The sequence below is a fragment of the Rhopalosiphum padi genome, chromosome 4 (assembly GCF_020882245.1).
Source record: "Rhopalosiphum padi isolate XX-2018 chromosome 4, ASM2088224v1, whole genome shotgun sequence".
In the NCBI taxonomy this organism is placed as follows: Eukaryota; Metazoa; Arthropoda; class Insecta; order Hemiptera; family Aphididae; genus Rhopalosiphum; species Rhopalosiphum padi.
This window is the reverse complement of record NC_083600.1, coordinates 41,154,874-41,171,548: the sequence shown is the minus strand read 5'-3', so window position 1 is coordinate 41,171,548 and position 16,675 is coordinate 41,154,874. Positions and strand designations below refer to the sequence as shown.

Below are 16,675 nucleotides of genomic sequence, written 5' to 3'. Positions count from 1 at the left end.
ATGATAGGTAGATATGTATTTTATTGCACTGTGTCGTTGTGTGAAGAATATCTACAATAATAGTCATTCGTGCATTTTAGTATTTTACCATATAATAAATCATAATTAATTAATAATAAAACTAATTAATAGGTACCTATAATTTTTTTTTAATGTAATCTATCAAATAAAAATTTTCTTTTATAGATTATTATTGACTATTAAAAACATATTTAAATTAATTAAATGTTACTAATATTGATTTGACCTAGACTTTTGAAATAAATAATTGGGTGATAAGAGACTTTTGGAATAACTATAGGTATATAATATAATATATTTATTTTATAATATTAAGTTAATGCTGCATTTCCGCATTTAAGTGTGATGTTTATAGTAGCTATTAGAATGAGTTAATCATTTATTTGAAAGCTAAGATATTAAAATATAATCGATGTATTGCAACTGTAATCTGTACAACAACATTGATTAAATTTAGATCACATACCATAATAACATGTTTTTAATGTGAATGACTAAAAAGATCGAAATAAATAAATAATGAGTAAGTAGTACAATGTATAAGACGTTATTGAGTAATAATATGTTAGACAAATAAATTAAAGGTAGGAATTTAACTATTATTATATGTAATACCTATTCTATATAGACTATATGTTTCAAAATTGGGAGCGGTAATCCAATAATAGATATATTAGATATAATAAGTATAGAATAGACGGTGTATAATGATAATTATATTGAATAAGATATACAGTATAACTTGAGCAATTAGGTAAGTCAGGCGCGTATACAGGGGAGGGGGGCTTGGGGATTCACCCCCCCAATTGTTTTTTGTGTACCTACGCGCCTGAGGTAAGTACATTCAATAGCATATGGATATATGTCATATGATGCAGATACTGTTTAGTGTTATATGGACTTAATATGTTGTATAGCCGTATAGGTAGAATTATAAGTAATCGAGCAATTGACTCGTAGTTATAATAATAAACTGCAGTTGCATTATGATATACGCTTGGACATATATTTATATGAAATTAACATATATTTACGATTTTTTACGACACCAATACATTATTGGCTATTTGGTATACAAGTATTTCCATGGACAATTTTAAATATATTATAGTGGACCAGGGAAGGATAGTCTTTTAAATCACTGATTAGATTTTGAAAAGTCGAACAAATTGATCAAGTTTCAACTGCCGGCCGACTGTAAGTATTCTTGCCGTATGTTTGTGGGAGCGGGAGACTTACACCCGATTGAGGGCTTCGGTTCATTCCTGGTATACCTATAATATACAAATTTATAATAGGTATTGTGTTTTAGCTATTATATGGTATACTACACTTTAAGATAACTGCTATATAATTTATCATGCAATTTTATCCAGATAAAAACAAGAAAGTTTTACTTATTATTTACTAGGTCTGAAATATAGCTATCCCCACCTTCAAAGTACTTAAATTAACTCGTGAATTTACCTGAAACTAGAATACTTGATACACCACTATATGTATATTATTATTTTTTATTCTTCCTGTATATAGTCTTATAACCAGTATAACTTATATTATATAATGATTTATGTTATACACATGGAACACAGCTAGGTAACATAATATTATGCTTATCATTTATCAACATATAGATATATTATAGTAAAGTTTATTTTATTTTATTTCTCCTCTTCGATTTTCATGGTCACTGTATTAAATATAGTATATAGTATATATTTGAAATCATGGTTGTCGAGTTAAAGAGTTGTAATACTGGTCTTGGATTGGTAGTATAAAAATTATATTAAACCTACGGACTTATCTTTAAGACTATATCTTAATTTTTCGTTGTTTATGTATGTATAATATATATTATATATTTATATATACATATGTATATTAATATATTATGTACCTATGAATAATATGTGCATAATAAAGGTACAAATAAATACAAATAAATTCTAATACCCATTTTAATCATTAATTACAAATTTAAATGTACCTATACATAATATATTCACCTCGATTACCGGATTACTAGTTGGACGGAAAATTGATTTTTTTCAGTTTTGCTGGTGCAGATAATACGTTATATTGCTTGTTGGCCGTGTATAAAAACCAATAAAGCGTTAAGTTATTTTAATCATGTTAGATACATTGATACTTTTGTTACTTTGTTAGATACTTATTTAAGATACTATACATCTTTTTCGATACATAGGTATAATAGTTTAATTTCATCGATTATGAGTTATGACTATAATACTATAATATTATGCCATCTACCAGCTGTAATATACATTTGTAAACCGGCCGTGCATGTAGAGTTACTATAGGCTACTATTTAGTGTCCTCTTCTCTGTAAATAGATAGAAGTGAAGTAGGTACGCTATATTTGAATATTTCCCTGATGCAGTATTTTATCATGTTTTTATAACGTTAAGTTTTTTTATTTTTAATATTTTATATTTTTTAGTGAATTGTGTATACGTATATGTATTATATAATTATTTATTTATTATACTTTATAGTATATACTTACCTACTTATTAATAAATTTATAAATAAATCGTAGTCACAATATACTATATAATAATATATATTAGGTATATACGTGTATAAATACAACCTACACTACTCTTTGATATTGTATCCACCATATCAACATTGCTTTAAATTTTGTTTTAGTACAGATTGTGGTAAGTGGTAACATAGAAATACAGAATAACTATAATAAAATGAAAATGTTTTAACATTAAAGCCAGTGGCGTACGCAGAATTAGTTTATGGGGGTGGGTGGAGGTTACCATATATAATTTATATATATAAAATGTTTTTTCTAAATGTAAATGTAATATTCCATAAAAGAAATTAGTATACATGTCTTACTTATGTGGGGTAACCCCCTCTGCCACTGATTAAAGCATGTAGACATGCAGTGTTAAGCCCACGTCGCTAATGTATACGGGCCGCTTTAAATTTTAGAATGACTAATTTTTTTTATACATTTCATGACTTTAAAGTTTCAGGCAATATTTTTTTTTCATAGTAAATAATTTAAGAATGTAAAATTTTTATTTTTGTCCGGCCCGCAAACTTTTGTATGTGGCCCGAGAGTCCAAAAAGGTTGCCGACCACTGAATTAAAGCATTGGTCTATGCCTATACAGTATACCGGTATAATATAACATAATAAATATTGAGTCCAGACAACACAGCCGCCTAGTAATTTCCGTCTGCCACTCTGTGCCTGTTTTTTATTTATTCGTTTTTATCAGCAAAATTTGCTTAACATGATATAATTATATGTACCTATACGCGTGGTACGTCACGTGGAAATGCAATTAAAAAGTAAAAACGGTGAAATAGCATTTTCAAAATTATTGAGCTAGTGTACTAAATTATCAAACACGATAATGGGCAATACCATTATTGAAATAGGGCGTTCTCGTAAACATTTATCGATGAGGGAGATCCTAGAGTGAAATTCAAATAGTGTCTGTAAAATAGAAAATAACTTACTAGTGTTTTTTAATAGACATATCGACATATTATCATATATATGTTATATGTATCTAAAATAAAATAGCTCGTATGTACAGTGTATACACTACAGAATTATTCATTAATTATGCTCAGTTTTTAGATACTTCTTTTTTCTTCAATAATGCAGTCATTCAAAATCTGATTTTTGGAATTTTTAAATATACCTAGATATATATTTAGCTAAATAACAAATTTTAAAACTTAAAATTTTTGTAATACTAAAGGAGTCTATGAAAGATAAATAACTTTTGTTTTTCAAGTGAATAACTTCCTTCCACTTTTCTTTTATACATTATTATTTAACGAATACATTTTCTGACATTTTTTTGAGTTTTTCAACTTCGTGTACTAAGGATAAAATGTATATGATGATGGGCTTCGAAAATGTGGAGGCTATGGTAATTTTAAAAATGTAGTAATTAATATTAATCTATTAACGTTTATAATTTGTAAAAATGGCCCAAGAACAATAAATATTTAATTCAATATTACATCTATTATTTATTTTATATTTTTGTAAAATCATTTTTTAGGACTATTATCCTTAATATAAACATTTTAATAACTGATAAAACTACTTGTTTGAATTTTAAATTAGACACGAGTACGAAAACATTTTCAACAAAATAATATCTATTACATAAACAATTTACAGTAAAAAAAAAAGGTTCTCTTTTAAAAAACAGAAGTTTGTATTACCACGCGATATAGGATACTCTTTAAGTAATACAAAAGTTGTCAAGAATTTAAAAATATGGTATTTAAGTTTATTATTTAAAAATTTTAAAAATCAGAAATTGAATAAATTCATTATTTTAAGGTAATTTGAGATGGAAATAAGTAATCAGTGATTACTAATTACTCTGTTGTACAACATAGGTGTCGGATTTTGTGGAATTTAAAATGAGAGTAAGCGTGCTATAGTGAATCATCCTTATTATGATAACAAGTTGTAAAGCCATGAGAGTAAGCTTATATTGATTCGCGATAGGTATAAATGTATAATAATTCTTATCGATTATTGTTTGCTTATATACTCGACACTCGTGGTTAGATTATTATTTAAATTGTGATGAAATGTTTGTGAAAAATACCTACAGATTTTAATCGAACGGAGCTATAAAGGTACTCGATAACAACATTTTTCCTATTTACGCTAATATTCAGTCATAGGTTAGGTAAAGTTAGGTAATAAAAAAAATGGAAAAGTCAAGTTGAAAGTATTGGACGTGTAAGACGAAGGCACTAGGTTATAAAATTATTTAAAACAAAATTGGCATGTAAATAATATTTATTTGTTTATGTAAAGTACACTACATTAATAGGTACACTTTTGTGTTTGAATTTAAATCAGTTGTGAACTTTATCCCCGTATAATTATTTCCGATACGTTTTATATAATTCTAATTTAAATATTTATTTATTTATTTTACGGGAAGCTCAATTGGACATAATACAGTACTTTGTATTTATATTTGCAAAATATACACTATATTATAAGATAAAAAAAACAAAAACAAATTTATAATTTGTTTATAACAATATAATCAACTAAAGTAGGAGAAGGAGGTGTCTACATTAACCTACATCTCAGTAGAGGATGGACGTAATTACGTGCACACATTTATTCCTAATATAACATAAACTTTATACATAGGTACTGTACAATGTACATATTCAATATTGTAAAGAATTATATTTTTATACAAATAAAACGGGTTTCCCCTTTAGCATTAAAGTAACAATACAACAATTAGAATAATAGTAGGACATAAAATAACTTATTAATATTATATGTAATACTAATACAGTAACAGAAGTAAAAATATTAAACAGTATTATATTGAGTTAATATAGTTAAATTAATAAAACAATTTATTAACAGTACATTTTAACAGTAATTATAAACAAAAAAACATTAATACAAATTATTATCAAATGAGAGGTCCTCATTGGCGAGTGACATCATATGTTTTAGAGGCTCATTTTGTAAATGATTTGTGTTGGCGGCTTGGCGCTAGGAATATAGAAGGTTTTTTGGGAACGAGTTGCATAGGAAGGGACTTTAAAATTTATTTGGGATAGCAAACATGGGGAATCAATTTGTTTAGTTATTAGACTACGAATAATTTTTATATTTAATAGTCTTCTGCGTTCTACAAGGGTAGGTAGGTCAAATAGATTAGTGATATTAGTATAATTGTGAGCTAAATGGGGAATGCAAAACAAACAAATCTCAAAACACCAACTAGCAAAACAATCAAGACTATTTTGAAGATTCGCTCAATCAGCAGCTGAGTTTATTTCCATAAAAAGTTTCATGTCATCTGCGAAACATAGTAATTTACAAAAAGACAAAACAATACGAATACTATATAGACAAATAGTGAAAATAAAATCGATGATAAATGTACCCCCCGGGGTTCACCAAACGTCGAGGAAAAAATGTTTGACTTGACGCCAAATAATTTTACCCACTGTTGCTATATAGTATTTACTATACTAATTACTAAATGTATAAAATTTATAAAATTATCTACAACTATTTTAGTATTTGTAGTAGGTACTTAGTGCATAAATGTTATAAAATGTACAATAGAAGTACCTAGTACAAGTAGTAGTACATAAGAATGTAAGATACAGTTCTGGAATCTTACTCTCACACAGTCACACGACCTCAGTTGACACCGCCATGTGTACATCACTATTTCTCCATCAATATTCATACAGTCTCGGTAGTCGGTTACCCACAACATCATCGATATCCTATTAACTGTTTACAGTATGTAAAGTTACCAACACTATATATATATTTCTCAGAAACTATATAGTCAATTGTCATAATGCGAAACTTAGATTTAGGAGAGTACCTATACCAGAGGAATTTGGTGAAGCAGAAGAATGAAGATAAAAGGTAATAACATTTACAATTTATCGTATAGCAGTAAAATACTTATAAAGCCATATAGGTACTTAAGGTACTTTATATTAAACTTATTTTATATTACAATATAATTTTATAGGGAAATTTGAACCATGCATCACCATCGTTTTTCATTCAAGAAGTGATATCAACCCACACACAAGCTTAAGTCCTTCCTCAGTTTACATTAAATTTTAATTCAGATTTTTGGAAGGAAGCGATAAGGAATTGGATAGATTATAGGGCTTTTAGTCAAATTTTTGCAAAATTTGTTGAAACAAAAGTTGCAATACATGCATTGGTGTAGGGTGTAAGTATTAATTTTAAAATCGAATAAATTCAAACATTCTTTTGTGTTAGGATTTGAAATTACTTGTGAACTTTAATACTTTATTACCATATTATTATTTTCGATATGTTTTATAAAATTTTAAGTATTAATGTATTATTCACAGAGCAAGAGATTAGATGTATTGACGTACACATATTTTCCCTAATATTTACTTACGTAGATACTGTACATATTATTATAATATATTATTAACAATAATAATAAGCCATTTACAAAATGTATAAAAACTTTAAAAGTACCTATAAATAATAGTATTTATATTTATTATTTAGTGCATGCTGAATATATTATATAAATTATAAAATACGTATAATATAGTGTAAGAATATGTTTTTTAACATTTTAACGTTCTACAGTGTTATAGAGTGTCTACTTAAATAGTATTTATTATTTTCTTGTACAATTGATAGTTTATAAATATTATCATAAGTAATATATTTTTTTTTACAACTATTTAAAAATAAAGCCACGATCTTTTAAATATTTACTGATGTTGAACGTTATGTTGTAAGTACTATAGCATACAGCTTCAAAGTTAAATGATATTATTCTTGTTTGAATGGATATATTATTAGTATAGTTGTTTATTATCGATATGACGGTAGGTGCATTATGATTTGTATACATATTTTTTCACATTTTTGTATTTTTCCCTTCTCTTAACTCTACCTATCTGATTCTTTAGTATTGCAAAAGATGTTGATGTACACCTGTATTATTATATATAGATACCTATATTTATTTATTCGATTTAGTTTTAGTAGAGGCACTCCGATTTGCATAGGCAGTATTTTGTTTTCATAATATTCGTCGACTGTTTAGTATTGTTGGCACGTATTGTAGTATATTTAAATAATATTTACTAATACCTATAATATAATATGTAAACACCAAACAGTGATTATATAAATATGGTTTACAAAAATATTTCGGTATAAAAATAATTGACTTAATAACAAAGATTATCGAAGCACAAAACTCAATAAATGTTCAATACTGCATTTTACAGGGAAACTACAAAATTATGAAACCAACATGGCTACAGCATGTTGTTGACTACCACTAAGGCATTGATTGCATACTTACTATAATTATTATTTATTTGCCACCTTTTATTGATTTGGTTTAAGTTTAAATAGCTAGTGGGATGGAACACCCCTAAAATGTAGGTAGACACTACGCGTTGATATAGTGTTTATCACTTCAGCTAGTACCAAACGCGCGGAGTGATTATTTTTTAACGTTTATTTATCTTCACTATTATTATTAAGATGAAGAATACGAATGCTTGAATAAATTTAATAATCTTAGAATCTACTGGATCGATTTAAATTATAAATGAATATCAATAGATTCCTTAAAACTTGAAGTTGGATAGTGTTCTAAGCTTAATTTTTCAATTCACGTAGCATTGGATGGCTCACACTAATCCATCTAATCCCCTGTGAAATTAGTTTTAGCTAACGAACATCGAATAATTATTTTGTTTATGTATAGGATTGTCAATTATGACAACGGTTAAGAAATAATAATAAAGAATAATAATAATTAATTATTTGTTTGTTATTCAAATGTATAGTAAAATGGAATGGACTTAATTCTTACGCTTGTTTTAGTCGTAGTTAATTGCTTATAGACTCAAAAATTACTTTGTTGATTTTTACTATGAAAATGTCAGAGATTGTTCTTAGAGATATCAAGACATTTTTTAGAGTCAAAACATTGAACCAAGTTAGAAAATATACCAAGTTTTATAGGATATAATCTGCCACCAACGGATTTGCCATCTCGATCGGTTTAATTCGATATAGCGCCGATCGAAATTATTATATTTATATTACAAACGATCTGCATGACTGTATATGTTAAGGTGTATGACCGCAGTAGGTGAATGTTGACAGTCACCGGTGTATGTCGACATTTACCAAAAATCGTAGTGAATGTTGACATATGGTCTTAACGCGTTCTTACACCGGTGATTGTTCAAATTTCGATAATTAATGTTGGCAAATGTTGACCAGTGACCACACATGAAGCACGATGTAAATCACTATACTAGAAGGTATTTTATTATTATTTTATAGAATTAAGACGTTATTGTCCAGTCACAATATGCGTTGGAGACGTTTTAACGTTAGTATAATGTTATGGCATGATTGGCATGAAATAATCCGAATGATATTATGGATAGACTAATCGTCCCGTTGAAACTAAAACTATATGTAAAGACCGAAGAACTACTCGAAGTTCATATAAAAACATATGATCAACGAATTGCGGAACCAATTCAAAAATATATTATAAAAAAATATAATACAAACAAATATAACTGTATAAGAATGGGGGAATACTCTGTAACAGTAAATACTAAATGCCACGATAGTTAACCGTGTTGTAATAAATATAACTTAAAAAATTAATACTACTTAATCTATAAGTTAAAAAATTAATTTGTTAAACTACGAGTATATTTATTTATGAATTTATTACCTATATATTTGATTATATATGTTGTCAGGCATGTCAATATTCAGTAAATAACTATTGCGTTTATCAACAAACACTGGTAAAAGTCTACATTCTAAGATATTTGTAAAAATTGATAACATTCACTAAAATGATCGGTAAATGTCAACATACACCGGTGACTGTCAACATTCACTGCCATGAGGTCATACACCTTAACATATACATTATATAATCTGTAATACATATTCGAAATAAAAAAATAATGGTTAGATTATAAATTTATACCTCATACCTTTTAGCTATTATATGAATTATATTATAAATGACGTAATTTGTAAAATGGTAATAATAAAATATATAAAATACACGCTACCAATATAATGTATTTAGTATACAAATGTCTGATACACAATTGGAAATTAGGTATAGATACTAAATTGAAAAAACTATAAAATTACGTTTTTATTTATTATGGAATATGGATATCAGATGAAAGTCCCATTGTATGTCCTACTACTTGCGGCTTTAAAAAGAAATGTATATCTATATTAAACACGACATGGTGTTAGGAAAATTACAAAAATTCAATTATTAAAATTACATCAGATCACGAAGACATTGATCACCATTCACCATAATGTAAATCAATGTAAAACTGTCTAACCTTCATAGTACATTCTGTATGTGGGAGGGAGCAACAATCGCTGCGCAGCAACCATTTATAATAGGTATCGATCGATCGCCGAGACCTGCGTATCTTCATCTACAATTAGTATCAGTAAGACGTTTATACAGAATGATTGATTCACTGAGCACGCTCATTCCTATTTTTTCCTTCAATAATGAATATATTTAAATTCTGATTTTTGTAATTTTTAAGTATATTTATAGACTATTTTTTTAAATTCTGTAGAGTTGTTGTTCCTATATAGTACTTGAGCAATGTTCTATGGTGATTTAAATTTTTGTTTTTCAAATGAATACACCACTCCCTCCCTTTAATGTAAATTATTTAATGCCTTAATGGGTAAATTATTTGAAAAAATTAATTAATGAGTACTTATTGTAGTTTCTTTGCAGTTATTAAAATGTTTATATTAAGAATAATAATTCTTAAAAATGGTTTTATAAAAACATAATAATATAAAATAAAATTCATATTGGATATAATAATTTTTATACTTTACCCATTTTTATAAAAATTATAAACGTTGATATAAAATTGTCATATTCGCAAGATACTCATTAAGTAGTAAAAAAATCTAAACAATTTAAAGATATGGTGATTACTTATAATCTATAGTTAAAAATTCTAAAATCCTATTTTGAATAAATATATTATTGAAGAAATAAAGAGTGAGCATATTTAATGAATCACCCTGTACAGTATAGCTGAGTTTGGCGTGGATATACCCCGAGGACAAATGACACGTGCCATCGATTTGACTGCAGCTATAATGTTCTACAGCTGCGTACCCCGATAGTACCTATCATCTTTGCTATATTGCCATGTACTCAAAGTAATCAATAACACAGACACGTTCACTGAAAGTTTGGTTTATGTTAAATATATTATGTAAAACATTCGTGATAATAAGTCATAACCACACATTATATAATCTGTTGTATGAAATTGTTGACTCTTGTGCTTAGCTAAGTTTTAATAAGTCTATACATCATTAATAAAACAAACGTACCAACATTATTTGATACTATAGATGTGTACTTAAGTACCTTAATTGCGAATCTAATATTTAGTATATTACATTTTATTTATTAGTAAATAGTAATTTACTAATATTACTTACTTAAATATATAAACTACGCTCATTAGAAACATGCTACGTATACACTATACAAAACAAGTATATCATTGAAAAGTGAAAACAATTTAAAATTAATATAATAACAAATACTTGGAAATACTGTAATAAAGACCAATAAATAATTATATTCGTAATGGCATTATCTAGAATGTTTTATTTAGTCCAATAAGCAATAGCTTAAGTTTTAACCACACTATATCTTCTATGTAAAAACAGAAAATTAATCTTAATAATTTAATCAATTCAGCACTCATATGTATACTTTAAAAATCTAGCTTAGCATGGGGGGTGGTATGGGGGATGGATCCCCAATGACTTTTTTTTAAATTTATATAGGTACTACTTACACATTAAACCAATAATAGAAAAAAATGATGATCTTATATTATCAATTTTTTTTTTTTTTTTAGGAAAATTAGCTAGTTTTTTTGGAGTTTATATTATATTTTCTTTCCCTAATGAAAATTCCTGGCACGCTACTAACCATCACTGCATGCTTGATATTGCCATTATGACGTGTGCACACAATTTATATTATACGCTGTGTTTTTCCTAATATGTCACTCTCATATGCAACCATCACGTACTAAGTAACAGTGATGTACGCAGAATTTTTTTATGTATGGTATATATATGTTTATTCCAAATATAAATGTAATATTCTATACAAGAATTTATTATACATATTTCACTTATTGGGGGAGGCGAGTTTGGCTCGCTAAAACTGAATATATTTTCTTTATTTATATAGGTTGCCATTGCTTACAGATTAATGATTATATTATAATTTATTATAATTAATAGAAATATAATATAAACAATTTTTATAAATGTATTCAATGAAATATGATGAATTACAATGATTTTATTTTTTAACTTTGGAAATATTTTTGATTTAAATACTTTTTATACGTTAGGACGAATACTAATCTTAATGATATTGAATTTGTATCTAATTTTAAGCAATCGTTGAAAAATATGCCCAGAAAAATGGAAGATCCAAAAGTGGAAAATGAGAAAATTAATCACTGTAGGTAATAAAGTAATAAATGTAATTTGTGTTATGTATTTCAATTAAAATAAGACGGAAAACGAAAGAAAGATTTGTTTAAATTGTGGCAAAGGTAATTCAGCTAGTATTTTATAATATAATGTCGCTGTATAATTAATGGCTCGTAAAAGCCTGTAATCTGTAGCAGTAATTCGACTGTAAATTGTGTAATTGAAACGGATAAAAGTAGTGCCTTATATTGCTCCTATTAATTGTAATGTAAGTTTAACGTGCTATTTTCGTTACCAGATTTCATATCCAGTATATGATATTTGTGTATCAACATAGGATTTTTCGAAGGATATAAAATTGCTTAACTAAAAAATGCATAGACAACAATGATGTACCTTAAGTAGTCTATACAAAACGCCCATATGATCATAATTCTACGACAAAACTTATATATGATTTGAGAATTTTTTAATGAAATATGTAAATTAAAATGTAATAAAGGTAGGATTGGGGAGAAAAAATTAAGTATACGATTTAATTCCCCCCTCACACACAAAAAAACAACAACCTATAGATCCGCGTCCGACGAGTATTTTAAAAAGCTCGGTAGTTGACGCGTTTCCGTTGCTCGGTACACAGCTCGTTATCGATACGCAATGAATTCTGTTTGACTTGCAGCTGCACATCGATACGGGCGGTGGACTGTTTAAGACGTCTACGGCATTCCACAGATTCGGCCATCATATTTTGCAGACTTTTCACGTCGTTTTCCAGTTGAACCACCTCGTCAAACAGCCTCACTTCCAGCTCATCCCGGCACAGTTCGACGCCTTCTCTGCGCGTCCGGTTCAACAGCCGCGTGTGAGCTAGTGCTAAGCATGCCTCCCTGTCGTCAATAGCTCTTTTTAATTTTTCGATTGTTTCTTGTACTTCTCCGACATTTTTGACCGTCTGTAAATCGAATCGCATACACATAATATATAACTGCTGCTTGTTTTCATTTATATAAGCACACTGTATACCTATACATTGGCATGGACATTGAAGTGGCGGCACTATACAGGGACATGGTTTTTTCTTATGGTATATATAAATACTGGATTGTAATCGATTTAATTAAATTTAATCGGTAACGATATTTTAATATATTTTTTAAAGACAACCTACTATGTTTTTGATTTTATCTAATCGCAGAAAGCAGAAATTATTGATGTATATTGTGTTAGTATAATATCGTATTAAGTAAATTAAAATATATTATATATTATACAAATATTTTTTTTTATGAACAGAGTAGATAAATAAAGTGTACCTATCTAGATTCACAACGTTTGAGTGGTATTCCACATAGTGGTGTCACTAATATCCGGATTCCAATACTATTCGAATAATCCGGATATCCGAGTCCTAATCACATGACGGATAAACTCCAAATAATCAGAATATTATAATATTATCTCATACATATACGATTTTAATATGTGTTTGCAATGTAAGTTTAGAATAGAAAGTGTTCAAAGATCATTTGAATTATTCGGATAATTTGTATTTTAAATTTTGTATTCGGATATCCGGATATTCCATATCTTACTCTTTCTTAATTTCTTATCCAATTACTATAATAATTAATAGCTTTTTTCTTTTAAAAATCATAACAATATCAGAAAAATGTTAATGTAAACGGATAACGGAACGTCTGTAGTAGATAGTAGGTACTATAAATTATAAATATATAAACAGACAAGAGCACATTAAGCGGAAATCATTACTCATTCATTATCCACGAAAAACCTATATTTCATATGCGTATAATACTTTATATACGTGATATGTCAATGTCATATTCGTGTATTTGTGTATAACTATATAAATTATAATTTATAAGTATAAGTGGAAAACTAATAAGAAACATATTATATGTATTCATATTTTGTATAATAATGACACAATGTAATTATCATTATCCACATGCAATATACGCGATTTAGAATATATAGGTAGGTATATAAATATAGTGAGATCAGAAATTCAGAAACATACTTCGACTCTTTGTTCGTTCAATTTTTCAATCACTTCAAGGTATTCTTCCACTCGCAGTTTAAATGCTAAGTCGACTGCGGCCGATTGGCCTACTAGGTCCTCGAACATTTTATTCAGACACTTGTCAAAAAATGCACGAATGGGTCGTCCATCCACAAGTACTTTATTAGCTGCCGAAATTATGTCTAATGTGAATCGATCCCATTCCGTGGTCGAAATCGTACTGCATAGGTATAGAGAAATATAATTATGTTTATTAAATATTAATAATTATTATTATATTCACATTTGTAGTGTCTTCAATAATATAAAGGTAACACGAAATATTTGAAATGCACGACGATGTGACCTTGAATTTGATTCATATTTTTTTACTCCATCTTTATAAAGATTATCTCTATTATCATTTATCGGACTTAATAATTATTTTATTTTCAACCTTTTTTTTCCACACATGCTCTCAGAATACAGTATTTTGAAGATTGTTTTTTAATTACATTCTTTTTACTAGTAAAGGCTTTTTTTTTTTAAAAAAATTGATTGTGAGTGAGTGATTTCATATAATATTATGATTATTTGAAACTTTAACTTGTTTTTAACCAATTAATTTTTTAATTATTAAAACAAAATACTTAGTTTAAATTTACGCTCAAAAAACGGTGTTGCAACTCTATAATTTTTGTTTCGCTTCGCAAACATGGAAAAGGGTTAAAAATTAAAAATTTTCTATAATAAGTATAGGTATGTAGGGAAAACAACCCAAATCAAATTCTAGGTCATGTACTTCATCGTATTAAATTTATCGTCGAATAAACTGCAGTAATACTATAAATGTAAAATGTTTGTTTAGAGGGTGGGTAATAAGAAGTAAAGACCAGGACCCTGGGTATATGTGACAAATCGGTAGGGCATCTTTATCATCCTTCTTATAATAACTATTTATAAAATAGTTAAAAAATAAAAATCTTAGTTTAAAAAAAATCGCGGTGCAAACACTGATGTTATGACGTACTCATTCTGTGAATAACCCTGGTGAGATCTTTGCTAACCTCCACGGGTGGGGCAAACTTCATAGCAACGGGAAAATACTCACGCAGGTTTGAATATGTTTTTATTGTTCAAAATCGATTTCTTGATAGTGTTTTCGTTAAGATTTTTGTTTTGCTCTTCAATTTTTAACGCACTTTTCTTACAATGTAAATCCACAGCTAAGTTGTAAACGAATTTTCTCAGTTTCCTGATCTGTAGCACGACCTTATCTTGTAAATCTTCAAGTTGATCGTTGATGCCCAAGATCAGTTCGCGTTCTCGTAACAGTTCTTTCTCGACATCGTCAAACACCAAATCTATGCTCTGACGATAATTTCTGTGCGTAGGAACGTATAACATTATACGGAGATATCAATTTTTGTATTTTTGAAAATAAAAAATAAAAAATTTACTATACTTTATCAATGGATTTTTAGGTTTTACAATATTTTTAATTTCTGTTTACAAGCAAAACCTACTTAGAAAATATCGATGTTTATATTATAAAATATCGAAAATTGTATAGTTATTTTTTCTTCAAAACTTTTAAAAGTTTGGATGAGGGAAAATAAACCACAACAATTGTATGTCTATTAAAAAACCACTATGATAAAAGGTAGTAAAAATTAGATTTTTTTTAAAAAATAAAAAACTTAAATATTGCGTAGCTAGTTTAATAGATCACCCTAATCTTTTACAGACAATAAGCATATACATATCAAGTAATTTTAAATTGCGTTTTTTTTATGTCATTCTCACCTTAACCTAAGACACTCAGCAATGGCATCAAGCGCGTCACCGACAAGCAATTTGTTGGCATTGTCAATGCGCACCTGATAGCCCAACAGCAAACAAATTTCTTCATCCAAATCGTTTTTTTGTTTTTCGATTTCCTTACATTTGTACTCTATGTCCTTGATTATCACCTTAGACCGGTAGTCGATGTCCAATTTATTTTTCGTCACAGAATCCTTAGCTTGGCCAAATAACCGATCAGCTTCAAGTGTTAACCTTTGGGCCAATTCTCGTTGTTCTTCCGCTGCTGTGATTTCTTGTTCACTGTTATATCGCCACTCTGTAGGTGTATGATAATTAAAATTATATACATTGTAATAATTATTACAATTCATATTGAAAATGATGATGATATGACTTAAAAACTAATTAAATAAGATAGATATATTTTTTATTTTATTCTTTTCTTTTATTGTTCAAGTGAAACAAGCTGATGTCAGATACAGTATATTGCTTTGTTTACAATAGTTACTATGGTTATAAGGATGAGAACTAAGGAGTATATTGATTTTATTATATGAATTAGGAAAGTAAAAAATATAGAAATGTACATCTGTTCTTAATGTATAAATAGAATAAGAATACAATAACATTTAACATTTTGTATTTATAAAAATATTGTTATTATTTTATAATAAAATATATATAATATTTATATAATTCAGGCCATTGTAAATTAAATATAAT

The 16,675-nt window shown here is 27.7% G+C and overlaps 1 protein-coding gene across 1 annotated transcript; it reads right to left on the bottom strand.

Moving 5' to 3' along the window:
• Positions 1–12,130: 12,130 nt before the first annotated feature.
• On the bottom strand, positions 12,131–16,552 carry LOC132929577 (tektin-1-like). The gene is made up of 4 exons (XM_060995025.1): positions 15,953–16,552; positions 15,258–15,530; positions 14,165–14,387; positions 12,131–13,075 (listed from the first exon to the last, which is right to left on the bottom strand). The coding sequence occupies exons 1-4, from the start codon at positions 16,321–16,323 to the stop codon at positions 12,719–12,721; spliced, it is 1,224 nt and encodes a 407-aa protein (XP_060851008.1). The 5' UTR covers positions 16,324–16,552; the 3' UTR covers positions 12,131–12,718.
• Between the last annotated feature and the right edge of the window lie 123 nt (positions 16,553–16,675).

Excerpts from the sequence above, each read along its gene's own strand:
- LOC132929577 (XM_060995025.1), bottom strand. The coding sequence starts at position 16,323 with ATGAATTGTAATAATTATTACAATGTATATAATTTTAATTATCATACA. Across the intron at positions 15,531-15,952 it reads GCTGAGTGTCTTAGGTTAAG|AAATTATCGTCAGAGCATAG; the intron begins GTGAGAATGACA and ends TCCTACGCACAG. Across the intron at positions 14,388-15,257 it reads AAAAACATATTCAAACCTGC|TACGATTTCGACCACGGAAT; the intron begins GTGAGTATTTTC and ends ATACCTATGCAG.